This window comes from Malurus melanocephalus, unplaced genomic scaffold (genome assembly GCF_030028575.1).
Source record: "Malurus melanocephalus ecotype Western Australia unplaced genomic scaffold, MMel_1.1 scaffold_130, whole genome shotgun sequence".
NCBI lineage: Eukaryota > Metazoa > Chordata > Aves > Passeriformes > Maluridae > Malurus > Malurus melanocephalus.
This window is the reverse complement of record NW_026623362.1, coordinates 1,543,877-1,563,880: the sequence shown is the minus strand read 5'-3', so window position 1 is coordinate 1,563,880 and position 20,004 is coordinate 1,543,877. Positions and strand designations below refer to the sequence as shown.

Genomic DNA, 20,004 nt, shown 5'->3' with positions numbered 1-20,004 from the left:
TTACTGGAGCCTTGTGTGGACTTTTTCAGGAAACTTTGGATCCATCACTGTGCAGTATTAAACCTGGGTTTGTGTACAGTGGTCTGTAATGTGGCACTGCTTTCTCTGGCACGATAAAAAGCAGCTTTGCTTGTTTCCAACACCCACCCCCTCATCTAGAGTATCCGTACCTTTTGTTTGTCAAGATAAAATCTGTCATAGAGATCACAAGTGTTGTGTAACTCCGTATTGTCAAAGATCATGGAAACTTTCCAATACAAATGCTTTCCTATAGGTGGTGATTATTTTTTCCTTTTGTTAATCATTGTCAGTATGATAGTATTTATTGAAACTTCCTTTTTTAAGTATTAATACACTGGGAAAAAAACCAAAAAAAGTCCCTTACATCAACTCCTTGTGTCAAATTAAGCTTGTTTTTATTTTGAAAATTTTGAAAAAACCTATGATAACATAGGTTAATTTTAAATTTGACTGCAAATTTTTGGGGAGGATATCGGTGAGCTCGAGTTAGTRTCATGTGCTCCTATTGAAGTCGGCTTTGGCGAAGACCAGCTGTTACTTCTGTTCAGGACATTTGTCTTGTTCTTCGAAAGCATAACCTAAAGCAGTGAGAGTTCAAAACTTGAAGTAGTGAGAGGTTATGTGCTCATTCTTGTTCTCTCTCTGTGTTGCCTTGGGGCCAGCATTTCGTGACTRTAGGGGTTCTTCATTACATGGCTGTGAAATGCTCCTTGTAATTCTTGGGTACTTCCTTGGGCTGTTTCAAATCATTTTTTWTTAGTGTCTCTCACTTTTTGAGGCTAGACTTAGATTTTGGTATTTATTTTTAAAAATCTCACTGCTTTCAGCTAATCCATATGCTTTTAATATTGTTCTTTGTTAGAGTATTTTAACCCTCTCGGTTTCCTGGGCTTGGAACAGACAGTAACAACTCATGAAGTTAGAGACTATAAAAATAAATCAGGGCCCTCTTAAATTACTGCAGAGACAATTTATGCTGCACATTATATTTTAACAACTGCGTTTCTGTTTTTTCAATGCTAGTGCTTACAAAGCTCTCTTTGTAAACTGAATTCTCATTTAGGACCAAAAGATAGCTCCATACTGGAAATAGAATGGGACCCAGAGTTGAGATTGCTGTAATGAGGCAGTGGGAACAAGCAGCAGCCCAGGACACAATCTCCCTGGCATGGTTTTTATCTATACTCTTTGGGACCTTTTTCYCTACTGGCATGTTTGGGGTGATACYACATGCCAGRAGCCATTTCCAGCMRGCAGTGTRGKTAAGGCTYCACTTYTGTTCCCTTCCACCCTKATTKACAGTAGRACWCTATCCYAGCAGGTCGTGTAGCCTCAAACACTTCAAATGCTGTCYTGTCACACAGCAGAACAGGGAATACGTGCTGTCATTTTCATATCATGTAAATATTGTTCATTTTGAATGTAAAAATTCCCATAAAGAATGTCKTCAGGGCATAAGGATGCTATGTAGGACCTGGAAGAGTATACCTAAGAAATTTATCAGAGTTAAAAGGTCACATGTTTAGAAAGAAAGAACTCAATTGCAAGCTCAGCTCATGCTCTGTTTCATCATGACCCTGTTCGTTTTTTTTTTTTTTAGGGACATTGGTTTCCAGGAGAAGCAGGTCGACGTGTACACTGAGTAAGGTCAGTGCCTTACACCTTTTCCCCTTATTGGTTGCTTAGTCTTTGTTCCAAGTAATAGACATGTTATTCCACCTAGATAGGCTGTTCTTTGCTTCCTGTCAAACCAAGTKCACTGCTGAATAACTGAGTCATGGCTGCGTATGCAAGCTAAATCCTGTGGTCTTACCTCACTCACTCACCCCCACAGTTGCCTAAAGGAGGACCCGTGTTAAAAGAGTGAAGTCAAGAATATAAATGTATTAGAAAATGAGTTAATATTGCTTGTGCCTATGGCTGTAGAAACAGCAGAGCAGTCCACTCTCCTTCTTGTCTGTCTCAATGGTTCTGTAACACAAACAACGATCTGAAATGATTCTTTCTTCCTCTAGCTGTTGACCCTTACATTTAAACTCTGCTCTGAAAACAGTGCTACAAATTTTCTCATGGTCTGTCATGCAGTACTTAAGAGCATTTCACAAAAATTCCTATTCAGGAATAATTTCTACTCTGATATAATCTTGCAGTATCTCAAGGAATCTTGCCAGGAAGTTTCACAGGTACTGACACCAGAGAGGTTAGACTCAGAAATCTGGGATTTGGCTCTATTCAGCTCCAAATGGAAGTGCATGTGCTTCACGCTTGCAGGGAGCATTTAGGTTGTTTGCGTTCCCTTGTTTGGGTTCTTGCAATCTGTTCCAGTGCCCTGTTCCAGTACTGCCTCTCCAGTGCTAACTACACTGTCTGTGTGCAGTACTGTGCTAGATGTTTCCAGCATCATGGCTCCCCTTTGTAGCCCCGTTTTTTTTCCTCACTTGGATTAGTGCCAAAGTTCAGTTTCAGCACCATTACCTCCTTAGCTGCCTTTCCCATTACTGTTTTCTTAGTYAGTCAGCTTCATACCTTACTGGAGCCTGTTGGTGTGTTTATTCTGTGCTTTGTCTTGCCAAAGGCCATTCCCCAGCAGCACCATCCATCTCCCCAGCTTCATTTTGGTCTCACCCAGATCATGCTGCAGTGCCTGATAACCATATGCTGAAGAACAGTCCTCTCTGAAAGCAGCGGAGGCTGGGTGCTCGTTTTTTGAGTATCTSCCTTGGCTGTTAAATTTGGCCTGGAAGGAGTGTGCTCAGGTACTGGTGGGAAGTGATGTGCATGCCATCTGGTCAGCTCAGAGTGTAGTGGTAGACTTGAGATAGCTGGAGGTAGTAACATAAAATCTGAAGTCCTGATGCATACAAATTATATTCTGTACTCAGGAACTGTGGTGTCCCTCACAGAATAACCATCTGGTCATTAAAATTTCACATCTGTGACTCAAGACGTGATGTAACTAGTGTTTGAAAAATGGGTCAGTGGGATATAGGCAAAAAAAGAAAAGGTAAAAAGTAATTGAATTTTGTTGTACCTAAAACTTGGAGGAAAAAACTTGACTGAGGGTGATGACTAGATACCTCTTCAAAAGTCACTGAATTTATGCCTGGTAAATTTGCTTTTACTTGAAAAACTTGTTAACATAGAAGGATTGGCAGCACTGATGGCAGCACTTAAATCCATTTGTAATGGATTTATGTGAGAATTGTGTTACACAAGGAAGACGTGTGGCCCACAGATTGAAAAATTTTCTTTCATGACATGGTAAATAAAAAGCTGTAGCTTTTTCWGAGGGAAAAGATAGAGCACATCTAGTGTTTAACTTAAAAATTAAAGATATTTGCATTAACTGATGATTTCTTTATTTAGGTGTCTGAAGAGAATAAGAATCATGGACGATCATAAGTAGTAAGTATCTGGATATTTTTTTTTTTATTCTAAAGAGCTAATAATGTTTGGTATGTTGATTTGTTCAGTTGGTTTATCAGTCTCATAATTCAGGAATCTGCATTTTTTTCTAATCTTTTTGTGACCTTATGTTAGTAGCTCATTTTTATTCCTTGCATGCTCCCAGAATTTCTGGTGACCTCAGCTAAGGTAGCTCTCAAGGTTGGTTAACAGCAGATGAATTATGGTGTTTTCTGCACTTGACCACTGAAATGAGAGATCAGTTATTTGCACAGCTGTAGCAGAAGTCAAAGCACACAATTAGCCAGGTGGCTAGGGCCTTTATAATACTTTGTGAGAAGTTTGGTGGGGCTTTTTAATTATTATTAAAGTAATGCTATTTTTACTAAACTCTCATATTTTGTTTTCYCATAATGCAGGAAGATTTTTCTATTTATTAGAGGTTGTAAATTCTGTGTTCTAAAGGTGTAGCATGGATCAGTGTGTGTAATGGTTTGTACAGAATTTCAAATTAAATGTATGTTTTATACATGTTTTTTATTTTCTGCTGTAGTACAAAAAGACCTTTATTTTAGTTTTAGTTTAAGTCATACATTAAACTCTTGAAAYAAATGTTTGTGCAGAATTAAATGGGTAAATGCCTTTGCTTTTGAAGTTTGGTGAACAAGCCAAGAAGTGCTGTCTGTAAGTGCTTTTTGAAATTATGTCCCTGCTCACTTACAGTTTAGCTTCTTACCATGTCTTTGGTGATTAAGGCACTGTTGCATAACTTGCTGATTAAAAGTAACTAAAGCAAATAATAATATACCCCTGTGAAAAAAAAATATTTTCAGGTTAAACTGTGTCACTAGTAACTRTGTGAGGTAAATGCTCTACTCTTTTGGAGTACACATGTACCAATAGCTTGTGTTTTCAGAATACCTGTATTACTTTATTACTACTTTATGTAGTATATAGCAAAGATATAGATCTATATAATCAAAGGATCATAGAATGATTGAATGAACTGGGTTGGAGGAGACCATACAGATGATCTGGTTCTATASCCCCTGCCATGGGCAGGGACAGGTGTCTCTGTRTGCGACTTGTGTGTGTTGAGGCTGGAGACCTTTTGGACTTGCATCTCTGAGCAGGCTGTGTGTTGAAAACAGAACTAGGGGTCAATATCTCACTAATGAATCACAGTTTGTCACTCCACAGGTGGAAGGTATATTTTCAGAATAAACTCAATTTATTAACCTTCACAGACTATTCAATATAGCAATTTTTAGCAGCCATTTACTTCTAAAAAGCTGAAACAGTATTGCAGCTTTTTATATATGCACACAGAGGAAAATACATGTACTTGTGTTCAAAATAATGGCAGAAGACTTCCTGAAAGACACCACCATTTCATTGTAAGGCTGTATTTTCTATTAAACTGTCTTGGTATGGTTTAAATATTGTGGAATATGGAATTTATATATTGCACTTTCCATTGGGTCTTGCTACAGAAATGCAGAATTATTTGTCAGTGAGGACTAATCCTTGCAAAAAAAAAGGTTACCTGTTCACACCCACAGTTGTCACATAGTCAATTGTATAGAGAGATGTGAGATACCAATCTTTCACATAGCATGCTCAAAAGAGATGAATGTTCTTCTAGTTTTTATTCAGTTACAAAAAAGGAGGGCCAGAAATAGTCTAATCYCATTCATAAAAAGAGCTTTGTGAAATCSTAGCAATGCTGAAATGGCATGAAAATTGCTACCTGCTTAAGCAACTCTGCTAGTTCATTTGAAACTCTCTTACTAATTATATAAAATAAAAAGTTAATTCCATGGACTATAAATCATTTCATAATGCATTGGGAAGAATTCTTTGCAGTTATTAGTCAGTACTGCATGGTTAAGACGTTCAAATTGAAATGAGTGTATTATTTTTCAGAATAGGATGGGAAATACAGTACTAAGTATTTAATTGCTTTGTTATTAATGCATAATGAGGAAATGCATGTTAATATATGTGCCAGCATGCAAATGCAATAGTCTTAATGAAAAATGTATTAATTGTGTTAGACTTACTTTTAAACCTTCCAATTGAAGTTTTTTATATTGTTTGTTAATATTCTAGCAACTATCCAAGAGAATTTTATGATCAATATGCTCAAAGCCAAGAAAAATCTGTGGTCAACAAAATGCAGCAGAAATACTGGAAAACAAAACAAACCCTTATAAAAGTTACAGGGAAAAAGGAAGATGAACACGTTGTTGCTTCAGATGCAGATCTGGATGCAAAACTAGAGGTTTGTAATGTTTATATAATGTGTGTTCTCCATTAATTTTTTGAGTATTTTCCATTAAGCCTTTAATATATTTACACATAGTGTATAATACATGAAAATGATAAAAATGTATTTATGTTAATATCTCTTCCAAATTCTGACTGAAGTATCTATAAATTCAGAGAATGTATTGGAGTTTTGTAAAACAAAGCTCATATCCTTCTAACTTTATTTGGAACTTAACACTTCTCAGATTTATTTTCATGTTTCAGTGAGAGATTTTCTCCTTTTGTTAGCAGGGGGGATCAGGAGCTCATCCTTATCCTTTGCCTATGGCAGTTTAAGGTGGTTTATCTTTCTTTTAATAGTATTCTATAAAGTATACAAATGACATTCTTTATACAGGTATAAAATACCACAAATACCAGAAAAACATGCAATATGCCAAGGAGCAAGGTGCATAGTGCACTCTGCACTGGAGGTWTTGAGCAGATTAGTGGGTTCTGACATGGCTAGAGAAGCTTCTGAAAGTCTGTAAAATAAAATCAAGAGAAGGAATCCTGCTGTGTGACAAATACAGTCCTACTGTGGGTATCCTTAACCCCACTGAGGAAAAAAAAAAACAGATTAAGGTTCTACATATTGAAAATCTTGAATGCCTTTGAGACAAAGCAAAAAATTGAGGATATACTACAGAAGTGTAATAATCCAGTTAAAGTCCATGTAAATTTTGGTTGTACTGTTTTCTTAGGTAAATGTTTTGTCTTACTTGGTTTTCTTGCAGTTTATTTTAAAAAAGTGACTTAAGATTCTTAGTTTATGTAGATTTTAGCTTTTTTTTTACAGGGGGCTTTTTTACAACAAATGCAAGAATAGCAGTAMCATATCACATGGTGGTTCTACCTATGGAGTCTTCACACTGTCTACTTATAAATCAARAGTATTGATATAAAACAAGTTGGAAATATGGAACAATATTTTATAAATACATGTCTACTGCGTTGCAGACTCCTCAGTAGGATGTTTTGGTAGCTCAGGTGGGATTGGAAAAAGGGAAACTTGTGTTTACCAGATGAAATAAGCATGTTTTGGACAACTTCTCAGCTGCAAGTCATACTCCCAGTTTAAAAGACAGGATCTGGGTCAGTCAAGCAGCGCTGAAAGAAGGCAATTTCTGTGCCAGTGGTCCATTTTATTTCTAGCTCTGTATGCCTGATGTGGTAGAGTTTAGGTTTAAGTTGCARTCTGGAGGTTTAGATGGACAGACACAAAGAGTAGTAATTTTTCTATTTTTTTAGAAACAATCTCCAAACATAGTCATGACAGACTTTTTTTTGCCTCTTCTTCCTTTGGCAGCTGCTGCTTTATCAATTTGGTTATGCCAGTAAAAATTTCAGTTTAAATCAAAAGTTTTCTTAGTTGGCTGTACCTATGCAAGTTTGTTCCACTAGATTTCACAATATTTATGAAAAATTCAGTATGCATATTGCCACGTGTGAGAATGATTGATTGATWGATAGATATTTTGGTAATTCTTTGCTCTAGTGTGAGGTTTTTAGAAGCAGATTTGTACATCTTCTTACATATCCAAAGATATCATCAAGAAAACCAACAAAAAAAACCCCGGGACAAGTAGCTTGGTTAACTATCAACTGTTTATAATAGATCTGTTTCCAAAGTTATTTTTTCATTATTTTCCATTTTTAAAGTTATGATTGGTCTGTCTGTAGTTTCAGTGAACAATGTAATTGAAAGAAGAGCACAGTTGATAAGAAAAATACTTTGAAGCTGGAAATATTGCTCATTTTTCAAGAAGAAAATAATGATMCCGAAAAGTTTTTACGAAAAATTGAGTTCTTTCTCGTATTTTACTCCTCAGTGTTTCTTGCATACACCTGACACATTTTTGGTTTTTTTGTTTCCATATCAGCTGTTCCATTCTATTCAGAGAACGTGTATGGAGTTGTTGAAAGCAATTGAACTGTATCAAAAAAGGATTTGTTGTAAGTATGATCAAACACAGTACTTAAAATGATAAGAAGGTCTGCATTATGGAATCATTGAATAAATGTAAAGGTAAAAATGACACTTCTGTGAAACTAAAAGTTTTATTGCATTCAAAAGTRAAGATTAATTCCCTGCAGACAGCTGAATGCATATTTGCTTATTTGTTTGAAGATTTCCCAGTTCTGAAGTGTTATATATTGATATACTATAGTGATAACAATAGTGACTGGAGAAAGCTTTCTTTAATTTTTAATTTAATTTTTATTTGCTTGGCTTGCTTATTTCAATTTAGAGGTATCTTGTCTAGAAATCATAACTCCTTTCCAAATTGTTTTAGTGTTTTGGTTTTTTTTTTTAAATCAGGGTTTATGATGAAGAATTTTTGGCTTAATACTAGTTTTATAATTAAGTAATCCGTGGTATTATGATAGATTTGATAATGCTGACTTGATTATAACGCATGTACAGTAATTAGTGACAGTCATAAGGGAGAGGTGGGGACCTAATTTGAGAAGTTTCGAACAGCAGGTTGTATTAAATGTCCTCTAAAAGGTCTCTGCAGTCAGTTTTGTTTGATTTCTCGCCTGAAGAAGAGACTCCAGCTTTGAAGTCATCTTCCAGGTTCCTTTCTTTTGTTGAATATTACCCATATTTTCTTGAGCCTTTTATTTTTCTTTATCCAAAGAAAGTTGGAGATAATGTTTCAGCATATGGAGGTAAAATTGAAATACARAATAGTAGTGTATCAAGTTCAAGAAGTAGCAGGTGAAATCTCTCATGCAGAGATGTGCATCAGATGCAGATGTACATCTTCTACCAAACTGTACTGAGTCTGCATTGGAATTGACTTGTCAACATTTTGAAAAATGGCAAGATAASTTCAAGAGATCTTCTTTCATTGTTTTAGGCCATTCTCATTCGTGATAGTGGGTTGAAATTGGTACTGTAGGAGATAGCCACTTTAGAAGACAAAGAGACAAGGGCGTAATGTAATATTTTAGCCATGTTCTTGGAGATCCATGGTCCCAGTTTAGAAGAAGTCATCAAATCATTGTAAAACCACTTCATCTTCTTGTTTAAAAAATGATCAGTTACTTTGAGGTAGATGTATTAAAGTTGTCAAATAATCTTGCCAAATAATTTGTAAGTAAATGTTCTTTAAAAGGAAGTACTAGATTGTTCATGTGAAATTTTATGTAGTCAAGCATGAAAAATGATGAGCAAAAGAAAAGCAAGTGAATGTGTTTTAGTTAGTACAATTTGGAAGTCACTTCAATAAAAGTATGCTACCAAAGATCAGCTGAGGCAGACAAGAGGTAAAAAAGAATTTAAAACCAACCTACCAAACCAGACAGAACCCAAAAAACCCAGCATTGATAGATAACTGTAATCAAGACAGACCTTTTTGTAATATAACCAGTCCAATTTTTTTTCCAAGAAAGAAATAGCACGTTTTTCCTGTTGTCTTTTGGAGCTGATGGAATTTTGTGATTCTTGTTAAGCATATCAGTAAGTGTCTCAAATGAATCAGATCTTCTGTTTACTAAGTGCAGGAATTCTCTGAAATTATTTATTTTTTGCTTTGTTGCTTGGACTTAGAATGATTTAAACTATTCAATGTTAGGCCAGTTTTAAAGCTGTTAGGAACAATTAAATAACATATTTGACAACTCCTTTATTTTTTGTTAGTTCTGTCTCAGGAAGAAAATGAATTGGGGAAATTTCTTCGATCACAGGGTTCTCAGGATAAAACAAGAGCAGGAAAAATGATGCAAGCTACAGGAAAGGCCCTCTGCTTTTCTTCTCAGCAAAGGTATGGGTCAACATTGCTGTCTCATTGAGAAATATTTGTGATGATGATAGTTGATTCAACATTGATGTAATTAATTTGGCCATTTGAAATGTTTAAGGAACCAATTGAAAGGAAAATTATTGGCAAAATCTGCTGTAGTATTGGCAATATTAGTGGCTTCTTGAATTTTGCCTGATGCTGCTTTTTGTCTTGTGGACCTGCTGTGTCTGTATCTCCAGRTCCCCTGCCTGTGCCTGTTCAGCTCAGTAGTTCTAAAGCTGTACTGGAGCATATCTGGGGCCTCTCCAGCAGGAGGGTTGCAGAGGATCTGATGTCAGGTCCCTCCCCTGCTTGGTGGCACTTCTCACTCTGYAGAGAAGTGCTGCAGCAGGTTCACTGTGGAGGTGTCTGGGTCCTGCAAGGGAGGGAAATGCGTGAGGGTATGCCTTTTTCTGGGCCATCRAGTCTCATACCCTGACTAGACAGAGGAGAAAGGAGGAGTCTGAATGCCATCTGCTGCTTGAACTTCACACTTAAGTCCCCCTGAAAGAAGATCATAGATCCCTAGGATTGTGTAGGAGCAAATCAGTAAAAGGTAAGGCATCCAGAGRAGCACACAAGTGCACCAAAATCTGCTTTTAGCTATAGCCCTTGATGTCTTACTGGCCTAATGTTTGCTCTAGGAGTTTAAAAGTAACCGTACCTGATGGCATTATAAGTATTGTGATGCTCTTTTTAACAGCATTAGGATTATGAAGGTATGAAATTGGCCATCACTCACAAGGGAAAATCCTATTCCATTATGCTTTACAGGATTTTGGGGAGACTTTTGACTTTGGTGATGCTTTCCGGCTTTAGTTTAATAGTCARTAGTTTGGCTGAAAATAAAACATGGCACACAGATCACTGAGAATTTCGTATGTTTACTTGGGGCTAGAATTTTGTCATTAGCACCTCCAGTAACACCTGTGACTGGGGTCTTTAAGACCTATGTCAGGCATCTTTGAGCAAAAGCACTKATGATTTGCTTATTTATGAAGCTTAACTGTTTATAGAGATCTCAGTGCATATCTACATAAATTAAATTTTGCTTTGGATATCTGGGTAAGAATTTATGGAATGAGAAAAAATGTGGAATAAACCAAGTCACRATAAATTCACATATTATAGCTCTTGCTCGATGCATTCTAAGGCATCTTTAAAAATGAATTCACAGATTTATTCTCTTGAGTTAGCCTCAAACTCTTGTTGAAGTTGGGACTGCTTTTATTTATGTTTCATGCTCATAGCTAGCTCAGTAGCTGGTGGTCAAGAAGACGTTTCTTGGGTTAATGGAGCCAAAATTAGAAATTCTCTTAGGCCAAGGGACTTCCTAGCACATTAAACTAACTCTGTGCTGGTGTGGAACTGATTGAACAGATTCCAGTGAGGTGCTGCTGGAAACCAAGAGGAAAGCAGAAGAAGCAGGAGGAAGCAAAGTGAAAGGAGTAACCCTTAGGTGTAGTTTTGAGATCCCATTAGGAGCTGAAGTGATGGCATAGGGAGGACAACAGTGTCCCCTGCTGCCTTTCCTAAGTGTGGTTGCCAGAAGAAACATTTGGGAAAATGTCTAAATCCTTCCAAAATGTAAATTCCTTCAAAGGTATTGTTCCAATTTCTAAAAAAAAAAAACAAGGGAAAAACTCAGATAATTATCTGCCCAGCAGATTACTTTTTTGTTTGCATTTACATTTGAAGACTAAAAGGCTGGTGGAAGTGCTTTTTGTGAGGTTTAGCATGACAATCCTGATACATCTGTGGTATTTTTCCAGTAATAAATTACCTTGGGTTTATTTTTATAGTTGTTAAATAAAACTTGTGAAGAGGAATGGTGATAACATCCAAGTGGCTTGTCAAACTAAAATACATAGACCCAGTAGAAGAGATTTCTTTTCCACTCACRTGTATAATTGAAAAGTCAGTTTTTGAACAGGGGTGTTGTGAACACAATATTCATGCAAAATTACTCTGTTTCATGTGTACCTCCAACCATGTTATAGAATAATCTGAACACACATTAGTGCATAAGTGAACTATGTTGGCTGTGTGTTTTTTGAGTACTAGTAAACAGTCAGGATTTGTATTTATCCTTTGTGGAACTTGTTTAACATGCTCCTCTCCTTCCTCTCTTTCCTTCATGCCTTCCCCCAGATTAGCACTCCGTGCTCCTYTGAGTAGATTATATCAAGAAGTGGAGACTTTCAGATACAGGGCCATCTCAGACACGTGGCTGACAGTAAACAGAATGGAACAGTATCGGACTGAATATAGAGGAGCTCTACTCTGGATGAAAGATGTGTCTCAGGAGTTGGATCCAGATCTTTATAAGCAGATGGAAAAGTTCAGGAAGGTATGAAGTTTTTTGGTTTCCTAGAAAGGATTGCCTAATGAATGACAATGAAGCTTGGTTTTGATTCTTCCAAGGGGGGCATAATTGAGAAGCAGTAAGGATACATTTATCCTAAATAATCTTTTCTGTATGAGCTATATGAAAAGGCATTTTTAGTAGTATATTAAACTTCAGCATACATCTTTATAATTTAAGTAATATATATATTTTTGAAGAAGGTTGTCTAATTTTAAATACTTAGCTGTGATGCCTGAATGATTAATGGAAGAAGATATGTCTGCTGTCAGATGGGGGAAGGGGAAAAGTGAYTTTTGCAACTAAAAAAAAGAATAACAGAAGTGCTCTACTATCTGCTGATAAATTCTGAGGGCAGTTAAAGATCAACATTTTCAAAATAGACTATTGTTGGATTTTGGTGATGAGTTGCAAATCTGGAATTTATTTTTAAATTCCTTATGAAATTCAGCCTGATTCTTGGGCAGCTGCTAAACACTAAAACTGCTGAGGCGGCACTCTCCCTAAATAGTCTTCATTCAGTGTCWCTCAAGTTTACCAAACTCCTCCCCTCCCAAAAGACTTGAGAAATCACAAGTCCTAGGTGGTAGTCTGCAGTTTTGCTACCAGGTGAGAGTACAGAATTTATTTGGCTGATCCTCTTGCAGTCAGTTCAGGAACGTTCATGAAACCGTCATGTTTTCTAGTGAGGCCTTAGAGCTGAGTTTGTTAAAAGTCTATAATGTTCACAGTTGGCTATTTATACATACTGGCTATCAGGAAGACATAGGATCATAGGTATAATCCAGTGGCTCATGCTTTGAATAAAGGCCGTAAAAACATTTACAGAAATTGTGTCATAATTGAGATCAGAGGCCTAATAATAGAAATTGTATTAAAATGCACATGTATATATGCATATGGCTTAGAGTTGGGCAATGTGTAAAAGAGAAAACCCTGTCAGCTGATGGCTTAAGCAGTCTGTAACTGAAAGTATTCGAAGTTGAAAGATACATAATTGGGGATTTTAAAAGCTTGAATAAACCATCCTAACAGGAAAGGACTGGCATGCGTCTAACTATGCCATTTTTTGTAAAGTGGTGGCAATTAAGAAAGGGATGGAACAAATTGYATCCCAGTTAGTCATCTAATTTTTATTTAATGCTTGAGTGCAGGGTATTCCTGTAAGTTTTGTGGCACCAGACATATATTTTATTGTGCCCTGTGGGAGATGTTTGTAATGGCAAGTTCTTACAGGTAAAATAATTGCTATGGWCTTGGCCTCAGCTGATTGCTTATGTGTAATGTTTGATTTATTAGGAAAACACTTTAAAATGGAATGTTACAATGAATAAAGCAATACTGGTAATGGTCATAGAAAACTGATTTATAGCTTTCTTGCAAAACAAATATGGTGGAAAGCATAAATTATATAAATGGCAAAGTAATTAAAATAACCTATGTTTTGTGCAGTGAGCTGCTGTAGTTAAAAACTTACATGTGAAATTTCAGTCATCTTGGGTTGCTGTGCTTCAAGGTCAGCAAAAAACATTTTTTTTAAGTTCTCACAGATCTTAGTAGCAAAAATATGAAAATAGTAAGAATTTTTAAATATTTCTAGTCTGAAATAAGTTACATTSTGACATTAAAAAATAAAAGTAGATTCTAAAATTCTGTAGCATGACCATAAATAGTTAAAAAAACAAACTTGAAAGTCTTTTGAAAATTTCTCCAACTGGCTGTCAACTGAAAATCTTTCAGTTCACATTGTAATGCAGAGAACAAAAAGCTCYACATTTTGTAGCCAGCAAAGTAAAGAAATGCCCCTTGTATCCACCTCCACGCATATCCCATCTGTGCAACAGGCATATCAAACTAGTCTTTGAAGATTTAATACTTGCAAAAAGTAAACTTTTTCATTTTTAATCTGGGGAAAAAAAATTACTGAAATAAAATCCTCAAGCATGATGTTCCTAGGTAGCTGTTGCTGAGCAAGATCTAAGTTTGCTTTTTTAGTGCATTACAAAAATTAATGGTGGATGCTGTCGTCCTAAATTATAAAAGTAGAGGAGTTTTTATTGCCTTTTTTTCTATTTTTGCCTGCAGATCTTAATTGTGCCATAGTGTGGCAGTGTAATGCTGAGGTCTTAAGGCTTATTTTGGTTCTGTAACAACAATTTAAGAAGTCGTGCTAGTTTTGTGTTGAGATTAATGTTATAATGTTGTAATTACTCATCTAAGGGTTTTGGCTCTTAAATATACCATTGCCAGGGAGAAGTGTTTTGGGCTGGGCCTGCCTATTGAGTGATACACCACCAAGTAGTTACTGAAGCTGATCCTGTCAGASCACTCAAAAGAAAGCTTTCTTCAGACTTCTCATTGTAAAAACCCAAAGTATTACTTCAGTAAACTTTTTTTACTACAAGTAAACAGTGCTGGTTTAATGATCTTTAATGTACYTAGTGCATCAGCAGTATTTATATCACTTAGTTAAAGGACTGTTTTTCAAAGTATGTAGCCTTTTATAATGTAATCCTTAATGTATCATTATGTATACAGATACCGTACTTGTTTTTGGAGACCAAAGCTAAATCAATCCAGATGGATTTTTCATACCTTCCCTGAGAGCAGCTCAGGCTAAAAGATCAATAGTTGAGTCACTATTTTCAGAGCTGATAAAATCTGAGTTAAAACATTGACATTTTTGTAGCTCTCTTTCAAAACARTGAGGTACTTGAAAGAATTTCCTAATGCTGGTCTTAGGGCGTCAGTCTCAGTATGCAAGACCCAGCAACACTACCCCTTTCAAAGTGTCTCAGAATACTGCAGAGCAGCCTTTTTACATTGTTGTTTGAAGGTATCTATGTAATTGTAGCTACTTGAGTCAAACTAAGGAAATAGATATTTACTTTTTCCTGCAGAGTTCTATAAATGCTATGTAACTTCCTTTTTTTTTTTTCCTATTAGTAGTTTTTATGAACARTCCAGTGCTGTTCTGATCATAGAGGTCTTCCATCTTAAGTTCTGAGTTTGAAGTGTTCTGTGAGAGCATCGAAGCTGTGCTGTGGCAATGCTGTGATATTTAGAAGAATTTTAATGAGCTAATAATCACCAAATTTTCCACACTGATCAGGTTTTTAAGTTTCTTAGATCTGGTCTCTTTTATCTGTCTGGAGATTGTGCACTATAACATCAGCTGTGCTGTGATGTTGTAAAAATGCAGACCAAATTGCCCAAATACTGGTATCTTTCTTCCAGCTCTTTTAAAAAGTTAAGCTTTTCCATGCATTTTCTGAGAAGGAATGTGACAGTTTGTAGTGTTAGGCTATGATAGCAGCCATCAGCCTTCCATGTGCAGCCTGCAGGAGCAAAGGAGGGATTGTTGTTCAATTTTGCTTGGCTGTGCTATCTCAGATGCATATCCAATTCAATATAGACTTTCTCATCAAACCGATACATATCAATCCCATCTTTAAAAAGTGTGAGGTGAAAAAAAATTGTCACTCTGACCTTTAGGCTAACTATAAGATAATTACATTTGTGTAATTTACACCTGTGTAAAATTACATAGGATGTTTATCATGCTACACTGATAAAGCACATGAATCCTTTCTGTATTTGTTTTTTGCTTCCATCGTTCTCACACTCCTGTGCTTCCCCTTCATTCCAAGGCCTGAACCAAAGGTGGATTATCTTTGTAAATACCCAGTAGCTAGCTGGGCTCCCCAAGACAGGCTGCACAGCACCTCAGTATCCAGCTGTTGCTTTGCATGCAGCTGTTGAGAAACTTGCAAGCTTGCAGCTGAATTGTTTGGATACAGTTTATCTCCAGTTCTTTCTATTCCTAGCCCTTTATATACTTGGAACAAAATGAATGCCCTTAAATGGCATTTTAAAGATAAATCTGGCAAGAGAAAAGGAAAGGCAGTGAGAAAAAGTTCAACACAAAGAACTCATAATGGCATAACAATAATTGAAGCTGTTGTTATAAATGTACCAAGGTAGGGAGTGGCTTTCATTGAATATCTTTTAAGAAATAGTGTGCAAGCTTTCCTTGAATATCTTTTAAGAAATGAAAGTTAAAGCTTGTGTGGACAGCATGGAAATAATGAAGATATAAATAAATCTGTTGATTAAAAGGTCAGAAGGGATACATTGAAGTGCATGTATTCATTGTATAGGTTGCAGCAAGTATGGATAAGATATATCTGCTGCAGTCTTTCAAGAAGGCTCAGGACCTGTATCTGTGTTCCCYTGCTGTCCCTTTGCCTGTTGGCTCTGCCTGGCATCATGGTGTTTTGGCTTGTGTSATGGTGAAGGTGCTGTGCCCCATTACAGCATCATCTGCTGCTCTCCTATCCGTTAACATCAGCTGCAAACACCACAGCAAACCTGAAGGCAGTGTAGAAATGTGCTGGATTAGTGTTTCAGGGTTTTGTTTTTTTTTTTAATCTCTGTTACTTTTTAAAACTCTTGGAGASTTGAGAAAATGCAAAAAACCTAGGAAAGGAGAAAAAAATAAATATGATGCTGATCTTTGAAATAAGAACRGACTTGGCAGTTGCCATCCATGGAAACTAAATTCCAGTTTCTGGTAAAAGTAAAGTGAAAAGGAAATCTGTAACCATTTAGAAGCTAGGAAACTGAAGAGCAAGTAAAAATACAGGTTTATAATAGCATTACCTGTTGTGTTTTTTAAATATTTTTGCATTTTTAATTAAATTTTTCATTTAATGGAAAACAAATGGCAAATCTGGATTGTTGCAGTTCCTTATGAGTGTTTACAGGAAAAGTAAATTTAACTTTACTAGAAAAGTAAGAGCTCTCAGGAGCTGAGAGTTGAGAATATTGGCCAAAGAACACTAAACAGAGTTTCAAAGATTATAGAATTGAAAGATGGAAAACACCTTAAAAATCAACTAAACTTTCTTCGTGCTAGGACAAAATCATAGTGTTTTTCTATATGTAATAAATATAATCCTTTTGAGAGTGACCCTCTTAGAAGTTTTGTGGTGGTGTTTGTTGGTCATGTTCTAGTTCAATTGTTAAAAGCCAACTAAAAGAAAATGTGTTAATGCTGGTTACATCTACAGATGATACTGAGCTGGAAATTCTTTTGGTTTTCCAAGCAGCAAAGTACACCAACATCTTAAAGAAAAATGTCTATGGCCATGGCAATCACAATGGTGTAAATAATGGACTCTTATTTGTCATAGTTAAAAATAGCAGTGTAATTAATGTTTATTTAGAGTCAGCTAGGGTAGTCACTGTTGACCTTGGGTTTTAAAAATTAGCAAAAATAATTTTTTTTTAAAAAGCTGCAGACAGGAGTCATCTCATTTTAGGTGATACTTTCCCATCAAAGTTCAACTTAATCTGAAAATCTTAAAACACCTTTATTTTGAGGTGATGATCATTTAGGCCCCTGTATGTGAGAGGGCACATTTTGATGTTTGTGCTCTGGAGGTGTCAGAAAGATCTGAGTTCCTTTAGTAGACCATATGCTGAATATGAGATGTGTGGCACTGTAATTTGAAAAAAGATTGGTGCCTTTTATAATACCTGTTAGGAATCTCAGATAGTAAAATCTATCACATTGATAGATATGATTTTTATCACTCTTGGTTCAGAATCTTCCTTTAAAAAAGCCCCCACCCATTCTCTTCRCTGATCTGGATTTCTGCTGCTTGCTAGAAGAATAGGTGAGCTTCCAGGAGATCCAATAAATACTCCCTGCAAGGTAGTTGCATCCTSTAAAATTAGTAAGATGGTGTCAGACTGCACTTTGAGATCCACATGTTAGTGCAGCAGTGTGATAGCAGAGATAGAGATAACAGCCTGCTCTTATGATATGATGATAAGCAACACCTACACATAGCATTTCTTGTGACATGCCTGTGCCATCACAAGTAGGTTTGGTTTCATTCTGGTAGGGAATAGCAGTTAGAATATGGGTTTTGAAGTTAGGGTTTTTAAATATGAAGGTATATGGTGTTGGAAATGCTAAATKTAGTGATTAACCTAGAAATTAGAGTAGCAAAAACCAAAGCATATAAAAAAGTGCTCTTCAATCAAAATTGTGGTTGTTGCTTTGTCATTATTGCCTCTCCTTGTAAAAGTAGATGGAGTTCCAGTACTGAGCATGTTTTCTTYGAGGAATTTCTTCTGTAATGTTCTTTCCAGGTTCTCCAGTATCATATTTAGTAACATTAAATGGAAAAACCAAAACACTGCAAGATACTTCATGTACAAAATGCTCAAGCATTTTAAGGCAGTTAGGAAAGATGTAATTCTTTTGAAAACATGACCTTTAGCAGAAATGTTCTTCACAGTAGCAGCATTTTATGGTCTTATAACTTTAAATTACCATTTCAAGTACCATTTGTAAGACTCAGAGTACATAATGATATAAAATCAATTATTTTCTGAAGCCATTTCATGTATATTAAATATCACTGATGGTTGTTACTGGGTTAAAAGCAAAGTAACAATGTGTGATGAAGATGCCCTTTTAAAAGCTTAATAAGAGTGTGCCACTTAAAAATAGAAACAGACTTCTTGGAACAGATTACATCATCTTTAGAGGTACWGCATGTAGAATATGGTTGCTTCCAGAGATTAATGCTTGTCCTTGAGAAATGGTTCATCATCTGTTCAGTTCGTTTTAAGAAAGAAGAATTTGAAATGCGACTCAGAAAAAATGGCTATCAGGTAAAAATAAGTGYTAGACTGCAGAAACAGTACAGTTTTTTAACAGCTTTCTTTCATGTAACCTTGCTGAAATCAAAAAGGTAGATTTGGGTTATTTGTATGTTTTCAGACTTGAGTCACATCAGATACATCCTAAAAACTTCTGTTCACTTAAATAGCAGAATATGAAATGTTCCAACCGAGTGCAACTCATATTCTAAAAAAATCGGTGATTTAAATAAATAGTCTTAACTTTTATGTAATAATTGGGTTTGCTCCCAGTATTAAAAAGACTGTCTCAAACATGTGATAAAAATTAAGCTCCAAGAGTTTTCTCATGTCTATTAATTATAAAAACATGTAAATATTAAATTTAATATTTGGTTTTTAAAAAATATAAGAAAAACTGAACACTATYTTCTGAAATATTGTTTTGAAAATGGAAAAGAAAGTATGATTGCTTAGACAATTTCTGTTGCTCACATGAAAACTCAAACCCTGGAAGCTGGTCTATGTGGGCAAAGCCTGTTACCCATGTGGATCATTTTGTGAATTCAGAACTTAAATGAAGTGTAAAAAATATGACCAGAGTAGGTTGTGAAAAGAGAAATGAGATTTGGAAAATTCCATCAGCCTTAATAGTTTGAAAAGGCTAGGAGGATAGCTAAAGAAATATTTTTAAAAAATAAATGAAATACAGATGTGACTGAACTGAGAGAATTCTGCAGAAGTGAAGAATAAACAGGAAGAGGAATACAGCTGTTGGGGAAAACATTGTTTACACAAGAGGACCAAGCTTTTTCTATGGTCRCCACTGCCCAGGAATTCTTCTTATACTTTCCTAAAATGCTTGGGCACATGCATAATGTAGTCCATCTGCTTTTACTTCATAAGGCCTTTGCAGTTTAGTTKTATTTTGCATAGGCTCTGAATGATTAAAAAGATGCTATGTTTGAGTTTTCTCCTTCACATAATGAAACTGAAATAGACAGGATTAAAAAAAACCCCAACAAACAAAAGGTATTGTTCTAACCAAAAGAATAGCAAATATACCACCATCTCTGATTCAGGATTCTGCTTGAACCCTGCTTCGATTTCAAATGTTGTTTCATCTGTAATGCACAATGTGAAGACTGAAGATTGTCGCAAAAAGATTTGGGTGGTTTTTGTACATCTGTACTCTTTCAGAGTTTGTATCTTGACAAAATATAATTAAATTGTTTTGAGGGAAACAAGGCATGCTTACTGATACATTAAATGCCAGCCAGGAATAGCAATAATAATGCATGGGATTACGTACAACAGACTTTGTGCTACAAATTAATCATGATTTTTAGTGGGTGCCATTTTATATTCTGTGCTGAGAGATTAAATAGAAAATGAAACAAAAGAACTCAACTTACAGGACTTCTGCATTAGCACCGTWAACAGAGTGGCTTTGCA

The 20,004-nt window shown here is 35.8% G+C and overlaps 1 protein-coding gene across 5 annotated transcripts in view; it reads left to right on the top strand.

Moving 5' to 3' along the window:
- Positions 1-1,621: 1,621 nt before the first annotated feature.
- The window catches only part of ICA1 (islet cell autoantigen 1), a 58,232-nt gene continuing 39,849 nt past the window's right edge, over positions 1,622-20,004 (top strand). For all 5 annotated transcript variants that reach the window (XM_057370694.1, XM_057370693.1, XM_057370696.1 and 2 more), the window contains exons 1-6: positions 1,622-1,668; positions 3,388-3,426; positions 5,539-5,710; positions 7,620-7,692; positions 9,386-9,509; positions 11,679-11,877. In XM_057370694.1, coding sequence (XP_057226677.1) covers positions 3,410-3,426; positions 5,539-5,710; positions 7,620-7,692; positions 9,386-9,509; positions 11,679-11,877 — 585 coding nt within the window. In that variant the 5' untranslated portion in view covers positions 1,622-1,668; positions 3,388-3,409. The remainder of the gene's footprint in view (positions 1,669-3,387; positions 3,427-5,538; positions 5,711-7,619; positions 7,693-9,385; positions 9,510-11,678; positions 11,878-20,004) is intronic.